This window comes from Nannospalax galili, unplaced genomic scaffold, assembly GCF_000622305.1.
Source record: "Nannospalax galili isolate Female #2095 unplaced genomic scaffold, S.galili_v1.0 scaffold18, whole genome shotgun sequence".
NCBI lineage: Eukaryota > Metazoa > Chordata > Mammalia > Rodentia > Spalacidae > Nannospalax > Nannospalax galili.
Window position 1 is genome coordinate 9973026 of NW_008346548.1, and position 19865 is coordinate 9992890.

The window sequence follows — 19865 nt, forward strand, 5'->3', positions numbered from 1 at the left end:
ATCTGGGGACAAAATGTCCAAACACTTGGAGCCTATGGGGGACATTTTCATTCAAACCACCACAGTGAATTAAGTGTTTTCTGTATCTAAGCATCGTACTCAGCACTGGGATTTGGTAGGATCAGTGTTGAGCCATTTTAATACAAATCAAGATGTACAAAAGTAGAGGAACCTAACTTGCCTAGGTTTAGAGAGGAGTTGAGTGGTCAAAGAATGCTTTATAAGAACATAATAATGACCAAGATTAAGAATTGTTTCATAACAGTTCAACTAAGTGTTCAAGTAGGTTAGGGGGTTCCCTACCAGGGTAACAGTCACTACAGAGAAGGTCTGAGAGAGTGTAATTCTCTGGAACATGACCCCTAATTTGATGTGGCCATTGCAGGATAACAGGGTATGTTTAGGTGTCAGTAGCAACAGCAGAAAATGAGGTTGGGAAGGTAAGGGACCAGACTGTGCTGAACTTGCCTTAATTTGTTTACCTACTTCTTAGATATTTTGAGCTCCTGTGTACCTATCACTGTACCAGGCACAGGGATCAACATGGTTCCTGCTCTGGCATAACTTAGAGACAGGTAAGGGTGAGGGTGCTGTACTGATGGCCTCTCATTGCTGTGAAAGCTTAGTATGGAGGCACGCCTAGCCCAGATTGTAGTTGTGAAATGGAACTACTTAGAGATGCAGCATCTAACCTGTATCCTGAGGGGTAAAAGGGAATTAGCAAAACACAGTGGAGACAGAACCATGGAGAAAACTCCTGGGGGAGAGAGAACCCAGTGCATTCAAACAACTGAAAGTGTGGGATGGCTGAGATCTCCTGCAGATAAGTGAAGCCAGAAGGGAAGCCAGGCCATTGGAAGCTTCCAGAGAAGGCTGAAGAGTTAAGTACCACTCTATAAGCAAAAATCACACTCACTCATAAAGCATTGATAAGCATGCAATTAATTTCTTTAGAGAAAAATGGAAATGTAAAAACAAATCAAACTGAAAGTAGATGAGGCATAAATTTGAAACTTTGTTTGAGGTATGTCTCATAGAGCTTGGGCTGGCTTTGAACTCACTATAAAGCCAAGGATAATCTTGAATTCCTGGGCCTCCTGCCACTGCCTCCCACATAATGGGGTTGTAGGCATGGGTTACCTTGTCCAGCCATTAAAGTTTATTTGATAATATCATTCTTTTGATTGAAAACCGATGTTGTGGCTATGTCTTTTGAATGGCTGGGTTGTAGGCACTATCTAGCATGTATTAATGCTCTGTGCCTTTCTGCCTCATGGCTCCATGCAGTCAGACATCATCCCTACACAGCTTCCCACTTACTTCTTCATTGCTGGCATATTTGCTGTTTTGCCTTTCTGAAGTATTGCTCCATGACTCTTCGGTCCATTAAAAATACTTTTGCTAGAATTGTTTATTTCAAAGGTAAGAGACTTAAATTTTTCCAAAGATACCATAGGAAGGTAAAGTACTAAAAGTAAGACTAATTCATCTTATGAATATAGACACAAAAGTCTTAGTTGTTTTTGTGGGTGTTTGAGACAGGATCTCTCTGTGTACTCCTGACCGGCCTGGTATTCACCATGCAGCCCAAATTGGCCTTGAGCTCACAGAAATCCTCCTGCCTCAGCCTCCTGAGTGCTGGGATTACAGGCATGTGCCATCACTCCTAGCTAGAGACACAAAAGTCCTGGACAAAATACCAGCAAACGAAATCCAGCAGTGCTTAAAAAAATGATATAACAGGCTCAATTGGTATTCATTCAAGGAATGCAAGATGGCTTAGCTTTCAAAACACAAATAATGTAATATACCATACCAATAGAATAAAGGAAAAACATGAGATCATACTAAGAAAGATGGAAAAAAAAAAAAAAAGCCCTAGAATTAGAATTACTCAGCAGAAAAGACCTCTGGAAGTTCCTAAGTCTAATCTCTTTATCACTCTAGAGAAAGTAAAGGGTCCACCCAGATTATAGGAATGTTGTCCTAGTTTGCTTCTTGGTTGCTGTGATAACCATGATGCAGCTTGGGTGAGGAAATGGTTCATTTGACTTACAGGTTATATAGTTCATTATCAAGGGAAACCAGGCAGGCACTGAAGCAGAGACCATGGAGGAATGCTGCTTACTGGCTTTCTTCTTTGCCTTGCTCAGCTCCCTTTCTTATATAGCTCAGGCCCACCTGCCCAGGGATGGCACCACCCACAGTAAACTGGGCCCTTCCAAGAAAATACCCTACAGACATGCCAACAGGCCAGTCTGATGGAGGAATTCCTCAGTTGAGAGTCCCTCTTCCCAGATGTGTCAAGTTGACAACTGAAGCCAGACATCATAGGCAGGTCTGTGCTCCACATTTCCTGTAAGTGCTATGCTGTTATGCTGCACTGGGCCTAGGTAACAAAAGCTGGGACCATCATAACTGTGGAAGGGAGGATGGAGACCCTTAGAGACCTCTCCTTCTATATAGAACCAAACTTAGATGGCTTGGGTGTTCGTTTTACTTCTCGTTGATTAATATGCTAGCTCGTCTTCTGTTTCAGTTTTGTGTTTCTTGGTTTCTTCTTTTTGGATGCTTCTTTGTCTTATTTAACTTTCCTTTAGGGCCTGTAAACTGAAACTGTTTTATATATGTCAGGAATCCCATTCAATCAAGCGAGCCTTCTCTCCTTACCAGTTTCCTCTCATAGTCTTTTCTTTCTGAGAACCTTGTTTCCTATACATTCACCCTAGACATGCTTCAGAATCTTTTACTGAATGGTACTGTTGGGTTTGGCTGCGCTTTCCCCATTGAATGATGGTTGTTCACTCCCTCAGTCTTCTTGTCTCAGGAGTATATACTGCACCACCATGTTTGTTTGTTGTGTGCTGCTGCTGGTGGCCTACTGGAATTTGTCTGTACATGCCCACCATCTCAGAAAACTGGACTGAGCTGTGTTGGCTATTATATTTTGCCTGTCTTTATAGATCTGGTTGATGCACAATAAATATTTGTGAAATAAATATGAACTTTTTGTACCATTGGTTAACAATTTACCTTTTTTTTTTTCAGAATTTGGAGTTGTCTGCCTAATATTCTGTGCCACACTGGCTTATTTCCCACCCCGGCCTCCTCTTCCTCCCAGTGTGGCTGCAGCAAGCCAGCGGCTGAGTTACCGGCGCAGCTTTTGTAGGCTACTAAGGTAAATAGACTTAGGATCATTGGGTGCTTGTAACTAGACTCAATGCATTTGGGTGTGTATGTATGTGTGTGTGTGTGTGTGTGTGTGTGTGTGTGTGTGTGTGCGCGTGCACATCTTTGCAGGTGTGCGTTCCTGTGCTTACATGTGTAGAGTCCAGAGGAGGACTTCTAGAATCCTGCTCCATCATATTCTACCATCTTCCTTCAAAACAGTCTCTCACTGAACCTGGAGCTGGGCTGGTGGCCAGCAAGCTCCAGCAATTCTGTCTCTGCCCACTGTAGTGCTGGGGTTATGGGCACAAACACAAGCGTAGCCATGCCGGGCTTTTTACGTGGGTGCTGGAATCTAAACTTGGGGCCTTATGCTTGCACAGTGAGTACTCTTATCAGCCATCTCTCTCACCAGCACCTAATTCTTCATTTTTTAAAACCATTTTCTTTATTATTTTTATTATTTGTATATGGGTGTATTGCCTACATGTGAAAGTGCACTCGTGTCATGCAGTGCCTACGGAGGTCAGAAGAGGGTGTTGGAGCCCCTGGAACTGGAGTTACATAAGATGATCATTAGCCACCATGTGGGTGCTAGGATTCAAACCCAGGTCTTCTGCAAGAGCAACCAGTTAGCCATCTCTCCAGCCTCCTAATTCTTCATTTTTTAAAAAATAATTTGAAATAGTAATTTTTAGCATTAATCAGATTATAATTCATTTATGCTAATGCTAAAATACTAAGTATTTTAATTTTGTATCAGAAATGTATCTTGAAAAATCACGCCAAACTAAAACCTTAGTAAATTTCGCCTTATCCACATACCACTTAGACTGTTATTACTTAATATTTTAAAAATCAAGTCTTTTATTTTCCTTAAGTAATTTCTCCTCTATAGAAACATATCACACAATAAATGAAATTATAGAATTAAAAAAATTTTTTGATTTATTTATTTTTATTTTATGTGTTTGATTCTATTGCCTGCATGTATATAAGCGCACCCATGTCATGCAATGCCTGTGGAGGACAGAAGAGGGCATCGAATTCCCTGGAACTGGAGTTACTGATGATTGCTAGCTGCTATGTGGGTGCTTGGATTTGAACCTGGGTCTTCTTCAAGAACAGCCGGTGCTCTTAACTGCTGAGCCATCTCTCCAGCCCCTGAAATTATAGAATTTTTGTTTCTATTATAGTTTTCCTAATATGCAAATTATTTATTTTGTGTTAGTGCACATTAAATAAATTGATGAATAAGGTAATATTTACATATCTAAAAGCGTCTCAGTGTACCACCATTAGGGTCATATGCTGGGAAACTTGATGTATTATTTTATTTTATTGGTTTAATTTAAATGTAGTTAAATTCTGACTTAAAAGTTCAAATGCTCTAGAGCTGAATTTGATTGTCTGAGGTGTAGAGTGCCACTCTAGATTGTGACTTGCAGTTTGGTCACTTGAAATTGCCTTTTAAATTTGCTTTCCTAGTTAGCTATCAAATTTTTATCAACTCTCTAGTTGGGTCTTTCTTGTCTTGTCTTTCTACCTCCTCCCCCGCCCCCGTAAAGTCCTTGCAATAAAGAACTATGTCACTGTCTCCTCTATATGAGTACCGTCTAGTAAGAATGTAACTCAAGCCATATGTATCACCTTAAAATTTTTAGTAGCCTCATTAAGAAAAGAGTAAAATAAATTTAAGTAGCATATTTTATTCAACCTAATATATCTAAAACATTGTCTTAACATGGAGTCAATATTAAAATTATTGATGGGGTATTTGCATTCTTACAAATCTTTGGTGTCTGCTTTGTATTTACCTTTAGAGGACAACTCAATTTAGACAATAGATTTTCATCAGAAGTAGTTGATACTTAGATTTTGTTGTTTCCAGTTGAAAAGTGCTTATTGAGCAATATTTTCCATGTTTCACTTTTTTGTGAAAATTAAAACTAAGTAATTGCATTTTCAAACCTTAACAGGCCCTGGATGCTAAGGAAAGATTTTGTTTGGGGCATAGTTGATCTGATACTTCTATAGGATACAGTCTTTAGTTTTGCCCTCAGAATTTTAAACAAAATTTCCATAGCTAAAATGAAAGTCTTACTATCTCTCCATGTAAAAATGACTTTCCTTTTGTGTAAGAAATGAAACCCTTTTAAAGCTGACCCAAGTCAGATCTATTAATTATTGGGGGAATTTCCTTGGAAATTTAATTCTGATTTCTAGCAACACATTCTTTGGTTCTTTTTTGAAAATTGAAAACAAGTGTCATAAAATTCACTGAACTTGCTGAAAATACTTCTTAATCCTGTCCACTTCGGTGACCTAGACATTTGTATAGCAGATGTTTAGTTTGTGCTGCTGCAGCAGAAGCATTCGTTATGACTTTGCAGCTTCCATTCCAGACTCATGTTTCTTCCACATGAAATATGCAAGTGAACAAATTATAGTATTAGATCAGTATGTACAGAAAATTAAAATTGAATCAGTTCATTGACCTCAGGAAGATCAGTGGCCAGCTATAACACCAAAATCACACCTCAGTGAGCATGTGCCAATAGCAGCCTCCTCATTGCAGCTGTTAAAAGAGATGTAGTTCTGTCAAAAACTAAAGTTTAGGGGGGTGGGGGTATAAGTCAGCTGCTCACAGAGTCCTTGCCTAGCATGTGTGAAGCTCTGGGTTTGATCCCTAAGACTGCAAATAAGTAAATAATAAATAAATAAATATTTAAATAAGTTCAAAGCAGGAAGTTAAAAATTCAGTTCCTTGGTTGTACGAACCACATCTCACATGGTTCACAGTCCAGCTTGTTTAATGGGTTGACTACAACTTTTTAAACAAATGAGATGGAATGCTGTAGGGTAGGACTACTGTTTTCACATGCAATAAGGATATGTGGGTTTTTGTGAGATGCTTGTTTGAGTGTGTATCTATTTAGATATGAAATTTCTTACTCTAGAGTGTGGTAAGAAAATTTTGAAAACCTGCTTCACTACAGCACCTCATACATTGCCTTCTGTAAGTAGACTAAGAAACTAGTAGCTAAATTAAATTGGGGTCAGTGGCACATGTTTGCAAGATGATAGTGTTTAAAATGCTGTTGAGTTATATCTTTCTCAGTCCAAACCCAGCAGCAGAATCTGAATATCAGTAGATAAAGCTAGGCATCATGCCACACTGGTAATCTGGGCTCTTCTGTAGGAATGGGGCACATCAAAGGACATTAAGCTAAGAGTTATATACAAGACTATTCTAAGGTGGAAAGCAAAGCAACTTACCACTCTGACCATGACACACCCTGTGCTTACTTCTAATTAGCCCAGAATCAAGATGATGCTGTGTTTGAACCATGAAGTATGTGTCTTCACTGTAAAAGGCTTTCTAATCAAGGTCTAACACACCTTGCTTCTTCCCATATTGCTGTGTTTGCTTTGCATGGGCCTGCTCTACTTCTGGGTTCTCCAGGGAGCTTCTATGGGCTGCTCTGCCAGGTTCCCCTGGCTAAAGCACAATTTTCTCAGATTTTGCAAAGAACTTCTGAAATCCTTACTCCCTAGTCAGATTTTTAAAAACTTAAAAAAAATTATGTGTATGTTTTCCCTACATGTATGTAACAGCATCCATGCATGCATGCAGTGCTCATGGGGATCAGAAAGACAGCATCTGATCTCCTAGAACTGGAGTAAAAGCTTTTTTAAAATTAAAATAAAAAGCTGTCTATCTAAATTTTAATCCCTTTATCTGAACAAAACAAACCCATCAATAAGCTCCAAGGTTTCACCACAATTATTTATAGTCCAGGCAATTCCCTCATTCCCTTCTCTTAATATGCTTTAACCCATGTAACCTAATGTAAACATCTCCCCCATTATGTTATGTATTGTTGTCAGACTTTGAAGGTGGATGTGTTTGCATTTCAGACTTGAAGAGTTGAATATGTTCCTTCAGAGCCTTTTTTGTTCTTTATCTTGTTGCTTTTGAAGTATATTGTTTTACATAAATATATGTTCAGTTTGTATGCATCACTTCAGTTTGGCCTTTGATTCCTTTTTTTTTTTTTTTGAGACAGGGTCTCATGTTGTTCAGGCTGACCTCAAACTCAATATGCTCAGTGTAGTCAGAATTGAACTTGAACTTCTTTCTGATCCTTCTGCCGCACTTCCTATGTACTGGGATTATAGGCATTTGCCACAGTACCTGGTTTATATGAGGCTGGGGATGGAGCCCAATGGGCAAGCATTGTACTAACAGGTACATTGTAAGCGTTCTGTTTTAGAACATTATAATATGTACAAATTAGACTAGTATAACCCCCCCCATCCAATAACCCAGTGTCAGTGGTTATTGATAAGTTATTGATATGAAGCCAGTTCTTTTACCCCTGCCCTACCCACTTCCTCTCTTTTATTATGAGGCAGAGCTCAGAGGACAGGTAATGTCATCCAGAAATAGTTCAACAATTAATATATGTTAAAAAATATAGAAATGGGGCTGGAGAGATGGCTCAGTGGTTAAGAGCACTGGCTGCTCTTACAGAGGACCAGGGTTTGATTCTCAGCACCCACATGGTGGCTAACAACCACCCATAACTCCAATTCCAGGGGATATCACACCCTCTTCTGACTTCTGTGGGCATTGCATGACATGGGTGCACTTACACACATGCAGGCAGTACACTCATACACGTAAAATAAAAATAATAAAATATTTTAAAAATATAAAGAGAGACTTTTTTTGAGACAGAGTCTTTCTATGTCATCTAAGCTAACCTCAAATTCATCCCCCTGACTAAGAACTTCTTTTAACATAATTAGCTCATGAATTCTTTTTAGCAGGACCCAGATTGGGGTCACATGTTGGATTTGACTTAAATGCCTTATAATCTAAAGAGCCAACTCTTTTATCATCAGGTCTGGATTGTGTTGACTATCTCACTGTAGTTTGTACCCCTGTCCTTTGTGCTCTATAAATTGTTAGCCAGGACTTATCCATGCTGGTCAAGTCACTGTGCTACAGCCCTGGCTCTTGCATGGTAAGTGCTTTACCAACTGAACCATCTTCCCAGCTCCAGGAGCATACTCTTTGACATGGCATTTGCTCATGTAGAGCCCATCCTAAGGCATACTGGTACAAATGTGAAATTTTATAAGAGCAAAAGAATAAAATTTACATGTATGGTTAAATAAATTTGATACATCAGCATAGTAGAATACCTACAGCTATAAGAAAAAGGGAAAGAGCTTTTTATGTATTAATTTTGAAAAGCACTCTAAGACCTGTTAGATTGAAAAAAAAACAAGGTTCAGGAGCTAGGGTAAGGTTCAGTGGAAGAGCAGTTGCCTAGCATATGCACGGTCCTGAGTTTAATTTTCAGCTAAAAGAAAAAACAATCAGGGTTCAACAAATGATTACAGTATGCTCTCATTTATGTTAAAAGTTTGGAGAAAATATATGTTATAAGGTTGTCAAACATTATTTGTCTGGCGTGGTGGTGCATGCCTTTAATCCCAGAACTTGGGAGGCAGAGGCAAGAGAATCTCTGTGAGTTAGAGGCAGACTGGTCTACATAGTGAGTTCCAGGTCAGCTGGAGCTACAGCGTAGACCCTGTCTCAAAAACCAAAAAAAAAAATGTTGTCAAACGTTATTTTGCTTTGTTTTTTTAAGACAGGGTCCTTGCTTTGTAGCCCAAGCTGACCTAGCACTCCATCCTCCTGCCTCAGTGTCTAAAGAGCTGGAATCATTACAGGCATGTAGTACCATACCTGGCCTAATCATTGTTGGAAAAGCCACATGTTTTGTGTGTGTGTGTGTGTGTGTGTGTGTACATATAGATATATGTATAAATATGTCTATATGTATAGCAGTGACTTGTATATTTAAAGTATATTTTGGAACAGTTTTCAAAAGCTTGATAGGTAAATATGGGAAGAGGAAAATAGTGGAGGGAGACTTTTCCTCTATATTTTTATAGCTTTGAGTCATTGAATTATATTGCCCATTGAAATATTTAATCAATACAAACTTTAGTAATAAATGAAAATTTTTTATTTTATTTTTTTGAACAAGCAAATTATACATTTCTTTTTAATTTTGCTTTTTCCTCTACCTTGGTCACAAGGAAAGAAAATAATTTATCCTTTCAGATAAGCGGGTTTTTAAAAACAAACATATTTTACTCCCTTCACAGCATTTGAAATATGATAGACATAGAGTAGGACAAACACATTTTAAGTAATGTAAGTAAAAAAGACAGTGTAAGATAATATAAAAGATAGTATCGTTGAAAGGAGCTTGAGCTTATTAATAAACTGACACATTTTCTATTTTGATTTTTGTATTCAGTTTCTAACTGATTTAAGTTTTTCATGAGTAGGAGTTTAAATTCTGGATTTTTAATTTGTAATATTTTCTCTTACAGCAATTTGAGGTTTTTGATGATTGCTTTAGCGTATGCAATACCGCTTGGTGTGTTTGCTGGCTGGTCTGGTGTTCTGGACTTAATTTTAACACCAGTGCATGTCAGTCAAGTAAGTATGACTCTACATGTTGCAGGTAATTTAGTTCATTTAATTTGTCAATAGTGGTGATATAGTCTTGGTTTTAGATTCAAGAACTGGATGAAACATTGTCCTAAAACATTGTTGCAAAGACAGACCTTTGGGACAGTTACAAACTTAATTTTGATATCAGCCATGAATTTCAAATTTCTTTGGCTGCTATTAATGATACTGATAAACAGAAGAGGAACAAATCTTGGTTTTGCTAACTTCATCTTTTATCCTTATTTTGTACATGATAAATTATGAACTATCATTTAATGTATTGCTATTGCTACAACTAATTCTCTTCTCTCTTGTCTCAGAATAAGGGTACCTCATTTCTTTAAAATATAACCATGGCCTGGCAAATTGGCTTAGTGAGTAAAGGCACTTACTGCCAAGCTTGACAACCTGAGTTCAATTCCCAAGACCCCATGGTAGAAAGAGAGAAGTAACTCCTGAAAGTTGTTTTCTGACTGCCATATACACACCATGGTGTGCACACACATGCACACATACACACACACACACACATTCATTAGTGCATGAACACATATACACAAAGTTAATAAATAAATGTCAAAATAATTAAAATGTAACCATTCCTTTGTGCTTGGTACCATTGATTTTTTATCTTTGCTTTCACATAGCATAGCAGAAGGGGTAGAGAGACAGAAGAAATCCAATACACTGCTGTTATATGGATGATCAGTCTGGCTGTCTGCTTTTGATAAATGGATTATTTCCCATTTTTCAGTGTCACAGCAGAGCTGTGTGAACATTTTCATGCATGGCTCTCTAATGGCCTTCTCCACATTTCTGTTGGATACATGTCTAGGAATGAAATTGCTGAGTTTTAGCTTATGCTGCTTTGATAAAGAACATGAAGCTTGCTGGGGGGTGGGTGTGGTGGTACACACCTGGAATCCCAACACTGGAGGCAGAGGCAGACAGTTCTGTGTGAGTTTGAGCCTGGTCCACATAGCAAGTTCCAAGCCAGCCAGGGCTGTATAGTGAGACCCTGTCTTAAAACAAAAAAAAAAAAAAAAAAAAAAACTTGTCCAAAGTTGCCTCATTTACGATCCTGCCAGGAGCACATGGTTGTGTGGTTCCTCACAGCAGCATGTGGTTGTGTGGTACGTTAGTGGCTTTTTTTCATAGACATGCTGGTGGCTGGTGAATGTCCCCTTTCTTTTGGTTTTTTTTTTTTTTTTTTTTTTTGTGTGTGTGTGTGTGTGTGTGTGTGTGTATGTGGTTTTTTTGGTCTTTTTGAGACAACAGTCTCCCTGTAGCTCCATCTGGCCTGGAACTCACTATGTAGATCAGGCTGGCCTTGAGCTCACAGAGATCTGCCTGCCTCCGCTTCCCAAGTGCTGGGATTAAAGGCCTGAGCCACCATGATCAGTTATGAATGTCCTTTGTTATGCATACCTGATTAAGTCTCTTGCCCACTCTTGAGAATTTGTAAAGAAGAGAGCTATGTACAAGGAGGATCTCTTGGGGGTGGGGAGAGTCCCATATGCCACAGTAACTCTGGGATGAGAAATGGCCTGCACATCTAGAGCTACTGAGAGCTTAACTGGGAGCCTGCTGTGGGGTCAAAAGTAGAGCAAAGACAGTAGAGCAGGTCAAGTCTGGCCGAGCCAACATGACATTACCTTTTTAACATTTTTTTTAATTGGAAATTGAATTTACAGGGCCACATATATGCTAGGCAAGTGCTCTGCTACCATTCCTAGCCATTCTTGAGACAGGATCTCACTAAATTGCCTAGGCCAGGCTTTAATTCACTCAGTAACCCAAGTAGGCCTAAACATGCAGTTCCCCCACCTCAGGTTCATTGGTATCTGAGCTTACAAACCTGTGCCACCAGGCTGGCTTTTCATCAATAGTTAAGTGTGGAATGAAGAACCGTACCTTCTGTAGATGAAGGCCTACTGTAGTTAGAGCCACCATTAGCAAAGTGTATTCCAAACCCAATGGATTACAGAAGAGACTATGGGTACAGAGCCCTCCAAGTGAGAGGGCCAAGTCTTCCTCCTTCTCTACCCTAGTAGTACATGACACAGGCCTATAGACTCAGTGATCAGCCAGTAGCCTCAGTGCCTGTTAGGCAACAAGCAACAACCATTGTAGAAGTTGCTAAAAGAATGCAGACTTTATTCTTATTTTATGTGTTTGAGTATTATGTCATGCAGTGCCCGTGGAGGACAGAAGAGGGCGTTGGATCCCCTGGCACTGGAGTTAAGGGCAGTTGTTAGTCACCATGTGGATGCTAGGAACCAAACCCAGGTCCTCTGCAAGAGCAGCCAGTACTCTTAGCCACTGAGCCATCTCTCCAGCCCACATACAGCTATTTGATTTTAAATTTAAATCAATTTAAAGTTAAAAGTTTATTTCCTCAACTTTTATTCCTGCACTAAATCCAGTTTGTCTGATGTTACGGTTTTACTTATCTCTAGATTCAGTCAAGCTCATGAATGAGATTGGACTGTAATTTTCCTTTGTTGTCCTGTCCATGTCAATTTTAGTATCAAGGGGTGGGTGTGGGGGGGTGTTGGTTTTGTTGAAACAGGGTCTCATGTAGCCCACACTGTCCAAAACCTTGCTGAATAGCCAAGAATGACTTTGAACTTCTCATCCTCCTGCCTCTTCTTCCCAAGCGCTGGAACTATAGGTGCGGGCCACCACATCTAGCTTATTCAGGGCTGGAAATCAACCCAGGACTTTGTAGGCAAGTGCTCTACCAACTAAGCCACATCCTCAGTCCCAGTGTCAAGATTTTGCTGGCTTTAAGAAGAACTCAGGAAATACTGTCTTTTTCTCTTTTTCTGTTACTGGAAGAGTTTACATAGATTTATGGTTTAGATCTTTTGTTGTTAGACTTCACTGATTAGGCCATCTACTTTTTTTTTTTTTTTTTTTTGTCTTTTTGAGACTTTGAGACAGGGTCTTCCTGTAGCCCCACAGCTGACCTGGAACTCGCTATGTAGACCAGGCTGGCCCACAGAGATCCACCTGCCTCTGTCTCCTGAGTGCTGGGATTAAAGGCATGTGCCACCACACCCAGCTGGCCATCTACTTTCTTTTCTTTAAAAAAAAAAAAAAAGTGGGGACTAGAGAAATGGCTCAGTGGTTAAGAACACTAACTGTTCTTGCAGAAGACCTGGGTTTGACTCCCAGCATCCACATGGTGACTAACAACCATCTGTAACTCCAGTTCCAGGGGATCTGATGCCTTCTTCTGACCACATGCAGGCAATACATGCATACACATAAAATAAAAATAAATAAAAAAAATTTTATTTATTATTAAATAAAATTTTTAAAAAAATTTTGGAGCCAGGCATGGTGACATACACTTTTAATCCTAGCACTGGGGAGGCAGAGGCAGGCAGATCTCTGTAGGATCATGGCCAGCCTGATCTACATTGCGAGTTCCAGGCCAGCTGGGACTGCAGGGAGACTCTGTCTCAAACAACAAACAAACAAAAATGTATTTTGAATTGACTCACTTTTTTCTTTTTCAAGTATGGGTTCTGTATGTTGTACATTATCATCTCAGTCTAAATTCATTGGCAACGTGATGTCCCAGCGTTGCTGTCTTGGTTTTGCTAGGTCTCCAGATGTCTCAGGCATCAATTGTCTGTCATATTCTCTCATTTTTTCTTGAACGATTTCACTAATAGCTACTTAACTGAATTATTGTTTATTTTGTTGATTTCTAATTTCATCTGTATGTGTTTTTTCCTGCTTTATGTCAGGGAATTACTTTGCTCCTCTTTTTGCTAATTTTAAAATATAAATGCCTCTAAAAATCCTTGACTTTTCAACTTTCTTTTCTAATATGTTCATTTTAAGGCTACACCATTCCTTTTAAATACAGCTTTTATTTTCATTCCATAAGTTTAATTAAATAGTACTTTTAATATTATTCAGTTTAAGTCTGGCTAGACCACCCTGAATACACCCAATTTCATTATTGTTATTCAATTTAAAAACTTCTAGAATCCACTGTGATTGGGGTGGGGTTGTTAATGAGGAATTTTTTTTGTCTTATAGAAATATAAAATTTGAAAGTTTTAATTTTTTAGTGGAGGTGACAGGGTTTTGTGTATTCCAGGCTGGCCTTGAACTCACTGTGTAGCCAAGGGTGACCTTGAACTCCTGATCCTCCTGCAGTCACTTCCTGAGGGCCAGGATCACAGGCATGTACCTGATCTTATGCAGTGCTGGGGACCTAATCCAGGGTTGGTACATGTTAGGCAAGTACTATACCAACTGAGCCACATTCCCAGCCCCCCAAAATTATTCCTTTTAAGGTTTATAGAACTCTTTGAATCTAGGACTTAATACCTCTCTTCTGTTTCTAAAAAATTTTAGACAATATCTTCTTAAAGTTTTTGTTCCGTTTCCCCCAATTTCTCATGTGGGGCTCTAACCATATGTTACACCATTATAGTGTATCCCCTGTCTTTTATTATTTTCTGAGTTTTCTATCCTTTTTGCCTTTTTTATGCTTTAGACTGTCTATTTATTGTGCTAATTAGTGTCTCTATTGCTGTGATAAAGTACTAAGCAACAGCAACTTAGGGAGAAAAGGATTTATTTTGCTTACAGCTCATAGTCTTTCACCAAGGGAAGCTCAGATCAGGATCGTAGCAGCCAGAACTGAAACATAAACCAGGAAGGAATACTGCTTACAGGATCACCCCTCTGGCCCGTGCTCATCCTGCTTCTTATACAACCCAGACCACCTGCCCAGGGGTGCACCACCCAGAGTGGCCTGGGCCCTCCCACATCCCTCAACAATCAAGAAACTGCCTCACAGATATGGCCACAGGCCAGTCCCATAGAGGCCAGTCCCATAGAGACAAATCCCATAGAGGCCAGTCCCATAGAGGCCAGTCCCACAGAAGCCAGTCCCATAGAGACCAATCCCTCAGAGGCCAGTCCCATAGAGACCAATCCCTCAGAGGCCAGTACCATAGAGGCCAGTCCCACAGAGGCAGAACCTCAGCCGAGGTTCTCTTCCTAGGTGTGTCAAGTTAACAACTGAAGCTACTCAACACAATTAACCCCTTGTCAACTTGACACAAAAAATACATCATTATTAACCCACAGCCTTTTCATTTCTTATCCCCAATCTCATGTTAATGTTTAAAACTCTTTAAAAAGTCTCTTAACTGTAGAGCACCTGTAAAATCCAAAATAAATTCTCTACTGCCTTAGAGGGAAGAACCAGGGCACACTTAAAACCAGAGTCTAGCAGTGTAGCTCAATGTTGGATATCTGGGATTCACTCATGATCTTCTGGCTCCAAATGATCTGGGCAGTCCCATTTCTCTGGCTCTGCCATCCACAGCATGCAGAGCCTGTCTTGCAAGCTCAGGCTGCCTGCACACCATACCTGCCACTGTCCTTGGTGGTCATCCCACAGTCCTGATGTCTGTAATATGCTGCCATCTCCACTGCAACTGTGGCTGCACCTTCACCAATGGCCTCTCCTGGCCTCGTAGGATGTCAAGCCTCAGATTCTTTCCATGATCCCTTCAAAACTATACAATGGGGCAGACTCTTACACATTACCAAGTTCAGCTACCAGCTTGAAGATACAGCCTTGACTCTCCACTAGTCCACACCTTCTACATATTGACCCTGAAGAAATACTTCTCAGAAGATTTCACCTCAGTGATGTTGGTCTTTTAATCACAGCTGATTTTGCAGACCCGGCTGCTGAGCATCAAGTGGTACTGGTCTCTTGTTAATCACAACTGATTTTTCAACTGCAGCTGATCAGAAACCACAGGTTCTCAAGTTAAAATATCACACAAACATTCCTGATAGTCTTTGCTTCCCTTGAAACTTCACAGTCCAGGCCTCCATGATCTGCATTTCTCCAAGTTCCCACAGAATAGCTCAGTGAGTTCCAAGCACTCAATTGTTTTTGCTGCCAAAAGTTCCATACACTTTCATAATCCTCCCCAAAACAACATGGTCAGGTCTGTCACAGCAGCACCTTACAATCCCAGCTTCTGTCCTAACTAGTGTCTCTGTTGCTGTGATAAAGTGCTGACCCAAAGCAACTTAGGGAGAACATGGTTTGTTTGGCTTACAGCTCACAGTCCTTCATTGAGGGAAGCCAAGGCAAGAACTCAGGGCAGGTCCTGGAGACAGGAACTGAAGCAGATACCATGGAGGAGTGCTGCTTACTGGCTTGCTCTTCTGGCCCTTGCTCAGCCTGCTTTCTTACACAGTCAGGACCACTTGCCCAGGGGTGGTACTATCCTCAATGGATTGGGTCTTTCCACATCACTCAACAGTCATGAAAATGCCTCAAAGACATGCCCACAGACCAATCTGATAGAGAAAATTCCCCTACTAATGTTTTTTCTTCCCAGGTGTGTGAAGTTGACAACTGACATTATCCAGCACATTTTTTCTATTTTTTTCCCACTCATCATTTCAATCTTTAGCTGTAATATGCTATTAAATTCATCTATGAGTTAGTTTTAATTATTGTGCTTTTAAATTATAAATTTTGGTTAGTGCAAATTTCTATAGAGGTACTTGATTCTGTCTCTCACCTTCTTTTAATCTATTAAAAGTGTTTTTTAAAGTTTATATCTCATAACTCCGTTATCTGATCTGTTATTTCTGGTACTCAGAGTTTCTTACCACTTTAGTGTGTACAAGGACTTCTGACTGAAAGACATAGTACATGAAAAGAGATAATTTAAGCTTCAGGACAGTGTTATTTTTCCTCCAAAGAGAATTTACGTTTTTGTTTTGGTTTGGTTTTTTTTCTTAGGTGAGCATCTAGGGATCACCTTAATTTAGTTTCAAGGACTGAGATCATGTAAAGCTATATTTAAGTCCCTTGGAAGGATGCTCTACTTCAGTCCCTTGGAAAGATGCTTTCTATATCCAGTGCTCCTGCTTACAGTATATAACCCTTCAGAGTCCCTGGTTAAAGTCTGTTTTTAGAATGTCCTCACCCCACAACGAGCTCCAAACTCCTATTATCAGCCCCTTAAGTTCATTTTCCAAACTAAGCAAACACCCCTAAAGAAAATTGTATCCAAGTACCAGGCCTGGCGTTCTGGCTTTCCTCACAGACTCGATCCTGGTTCCATGGTTCTGAATTATTTTGTGGTGTAGCCACATAAACTACTTTAATAAATATCTTAGACTAGGAAATTAGTGATAACAGAACTTTATTTCTAATTGTTCTAGAAGTTGGACAGTCCAAAATAAATACACTAACAGAGTCCATGTCTGGCAGACTGCACTCTGCTTCAAGACAGCTCCTTCTGTCCCCTCACACGGCAGAGGGGCAAGACAGCTCCTTCTACTTTTTCTTTTTATTAAAGATTTATTTTTTTTAAGTTTTTAAAAATTTAATAACCATATGATTAGAAGAAGCATTTCATTACAGCTTTAACATATTCAGTAACACATTCTGGAGCAAGGATACATCTCTTTCAAAGGTAGCTATAAATTTTTAGATTCACAGTTGAAATAATACAGTCATACAATATTGAACTCAGTATAAATCCTGTAAGACATAAAATTGAATGAGTTTTTACCCTTTAAAGAAGATCTTCATTTCATTTTAAGATATGTTGTTTCCTACATTTTTCATGCTACTAACACATTTGCACATGTGTCTTTAATCTCTACGTATCTGATTATTGCTAGTCACAGTTGGTTACACTCGGATCCTTACTACCTGAGTATGGATATAAACTCATCAGGTAGATTTCACTGGTAATGCTTATCACCTCTGCTATTTAACATGAAGTAAATTTTTTAAAAAAATTTAAGAACTACATGATTAGAAGAAGCATTTCATTAAAGCTTTAACATATTCAGTAACACACTCCAGAGCAAGAGTACATCTCTTTCACAAATGACTGTAAGTTTCTAGGTTCACAGTTGAATTAATACAGTTATACAATACTGAACTCAGTATAAGCCCTGTAGAACATAAGATTTAATGACGTTTTTTGTTTGTTTGTTTTTTGCTCTTTTTGAGACAGGGTCTCCCTGTAGCTCCAGCTGTCCTGGACCTCGCTATGTACACCAGGCTGGCCTTGAACTCACAGAGATCCCTCTGCCTCCCAAGTTCTGGGAATAAAGGCATGTGTCCTCTTTTAGCCAGTCCTCATGAGGTAGAGTGACTGTGGCCAATTTTTCTTAAACTGTAAGCAAAGAAATGGCTTAGCTTTTTACCTAGTCAATTCTGGGGGTAATATTGAACTATACTCACAGCACCTGACCCCCAACCCGAACCTGGGTTTTCTAAATAGTTCAGGAATCCTACATTGTCCTTCTATTTCTTGGTACCACTTACGCCTACCAGTGTTTCTTTCTGTGCTGAATGATGAGGTGGGCCTACTCAGCTTCTAATATCTAGTGTTTTCATGCCTCTGGTCTGCTAAGCATTGTTCCAACCAAATTTTATTCTAATCCTCATTGCAAATCCTGTGAGGCTTGATGTATTTTTGAGATAGTCTCGGTATATAGTGCAGACTGGCCTTCCCATAGCCTCCCTGCCCCAACTAGAGCCCTTATACTCTGATATCCCTGCTACTGTCCGCTGTGTTGTCGGCACCCCAGCCATTCCCCACTACTTGTCCATCTGGTGAACCTAGTCAGCCTATCTAGAGGGCTTTGTTTTAGGAGGGTCAGCTGTTCCTCATCTAGCAGCAATCAGTTGTCAGTATTCCTTTAGATAAGATTAGGGTCTGCTGTTCATTTTCCCAGTTCTATGCTGGGTTACTATCTGGGAGTCCCTTTGGCCACCCTGGTGAACAACTCAAAAGAAGGTATCTCCTATCTGGCATTGCTGCATGTTATGTAGCATTTAGCTATATATATGGACTCTTAAAAATTATATTAGCCCCTTTAATGTTTATACTTTCCTTTTGGCTATGTAAGGCCATACAGTTTGCCCAGATAAACCAGTTTATTTTTACTCTTAAGGTCGTTTGAGGATCTGTTCTTCAGGGGTCACATGGGCTTGGGAGGAGCCCCAGGCTCCTTTCTTTTACCAGTTCTGCCTATGTGAAGATAAGTTAAAGGTCTTGCTTGACCATGGCTGGCTTCGCTTGGAAGCATGGAGAAAGTAATTCCTCTGTGTTGACCCCTCCTCTTTGTAGACTGGACACTGATTCAAATCCATCTCGTGGGGTCTTCTCGATCTCCTTGATCAAGAGGACAGGTGACCCACCATCATTACAGGACATTTTGAGAGATACTCATAGTCCCCTGAAACTAGTTGACCTAGGAGGGCAAGGGGCAAAAACTGTCTTTATGTCCCTCTGACCAAATTATTATAGGCCTCATAGTATGTCTGTTAAACATCCAAGAAGGTTAGTTCCACCGGTCTGGTACTTTTAATTACTGTGTGTCATGTAGATAAATCTTGGGCAAAGACCAGTTGTTCTCAGATAAACCTTACCTACACATGTATTACTTGATCTGGTATGTATAATTTATCAGTAGGTTGTTGGAGTAATATAGTTCCCTCTGGCTTTTAAAACTAGCTAGGCATTATTTATCTCTCGCATTGTCTCACCCCTCCATCATGGTTTCCCCAATTAAAGTGCTCCGATTTTTTCCTTTTCTCCCTTAATAATACCCTTCTCCTATGGTCCTACCTGTCCTGAGCTCCTTCTTTCCCTTTATCCCCTAGGTTCCTTGTATACCTTTCCCTCCCGCCTCCCTTAAACTAACCCAATTTTTATCCATATCGCCCTTATTAATGCCTGTTTCCTACTGTTCTTCGATTTCAAGTTCTTTCTTTTCCTTTACTTCCCTGTTTCCTTTCCATTATCCTGGTTCCTGTAGTTATGTCTGGATACATACTCACTTATCAGTGTTTGATTCTAGGATCCACATATAGGGGAGAACATATGTCAATTATTTTTCTAAATCTGTTATTTCACTTAGTATAACAGTTTCTAGTTCATCCATTTACCTGCAAATTTTGTGATTTCATCTTTACTTACTGCTGAGTAAAACTCCATCATATAAATGAACCACATTTTCATTATCCACTCCTCAATTGAGGGACACTTAGGTTGCTTCCATCTCTTAGTTATTGTGAAAAGAGCAGCAACAAACATGGATGTACAAGTGTCTCTGCAAT

General features: G+C 39.7%; 1 protein-coding gene across 1 annotated transcript in view; it reads left to right on the plus strand.

Moving 5' to 3' along the window:
- Positions 1–19865, plus strand: part of Slc49a4 (solute carrier family 49 member 4) — a 145050-nt gene that overhangs the window by 81972 nt on the left and 43213 nt on the right. The window contains exons 4-5 of the mRNA XM_008842951.3: positions 3049–3178; positions 9589–9697. Of these exons, the coding sequence (XP_008841173.1) occupies positions 3049–3178; positions 9589–9697 (239 nt within the window). The remainder of the gene's footprint in view (positions 1–3048; positions 3179–9588; positions 9698–19865) is intronic.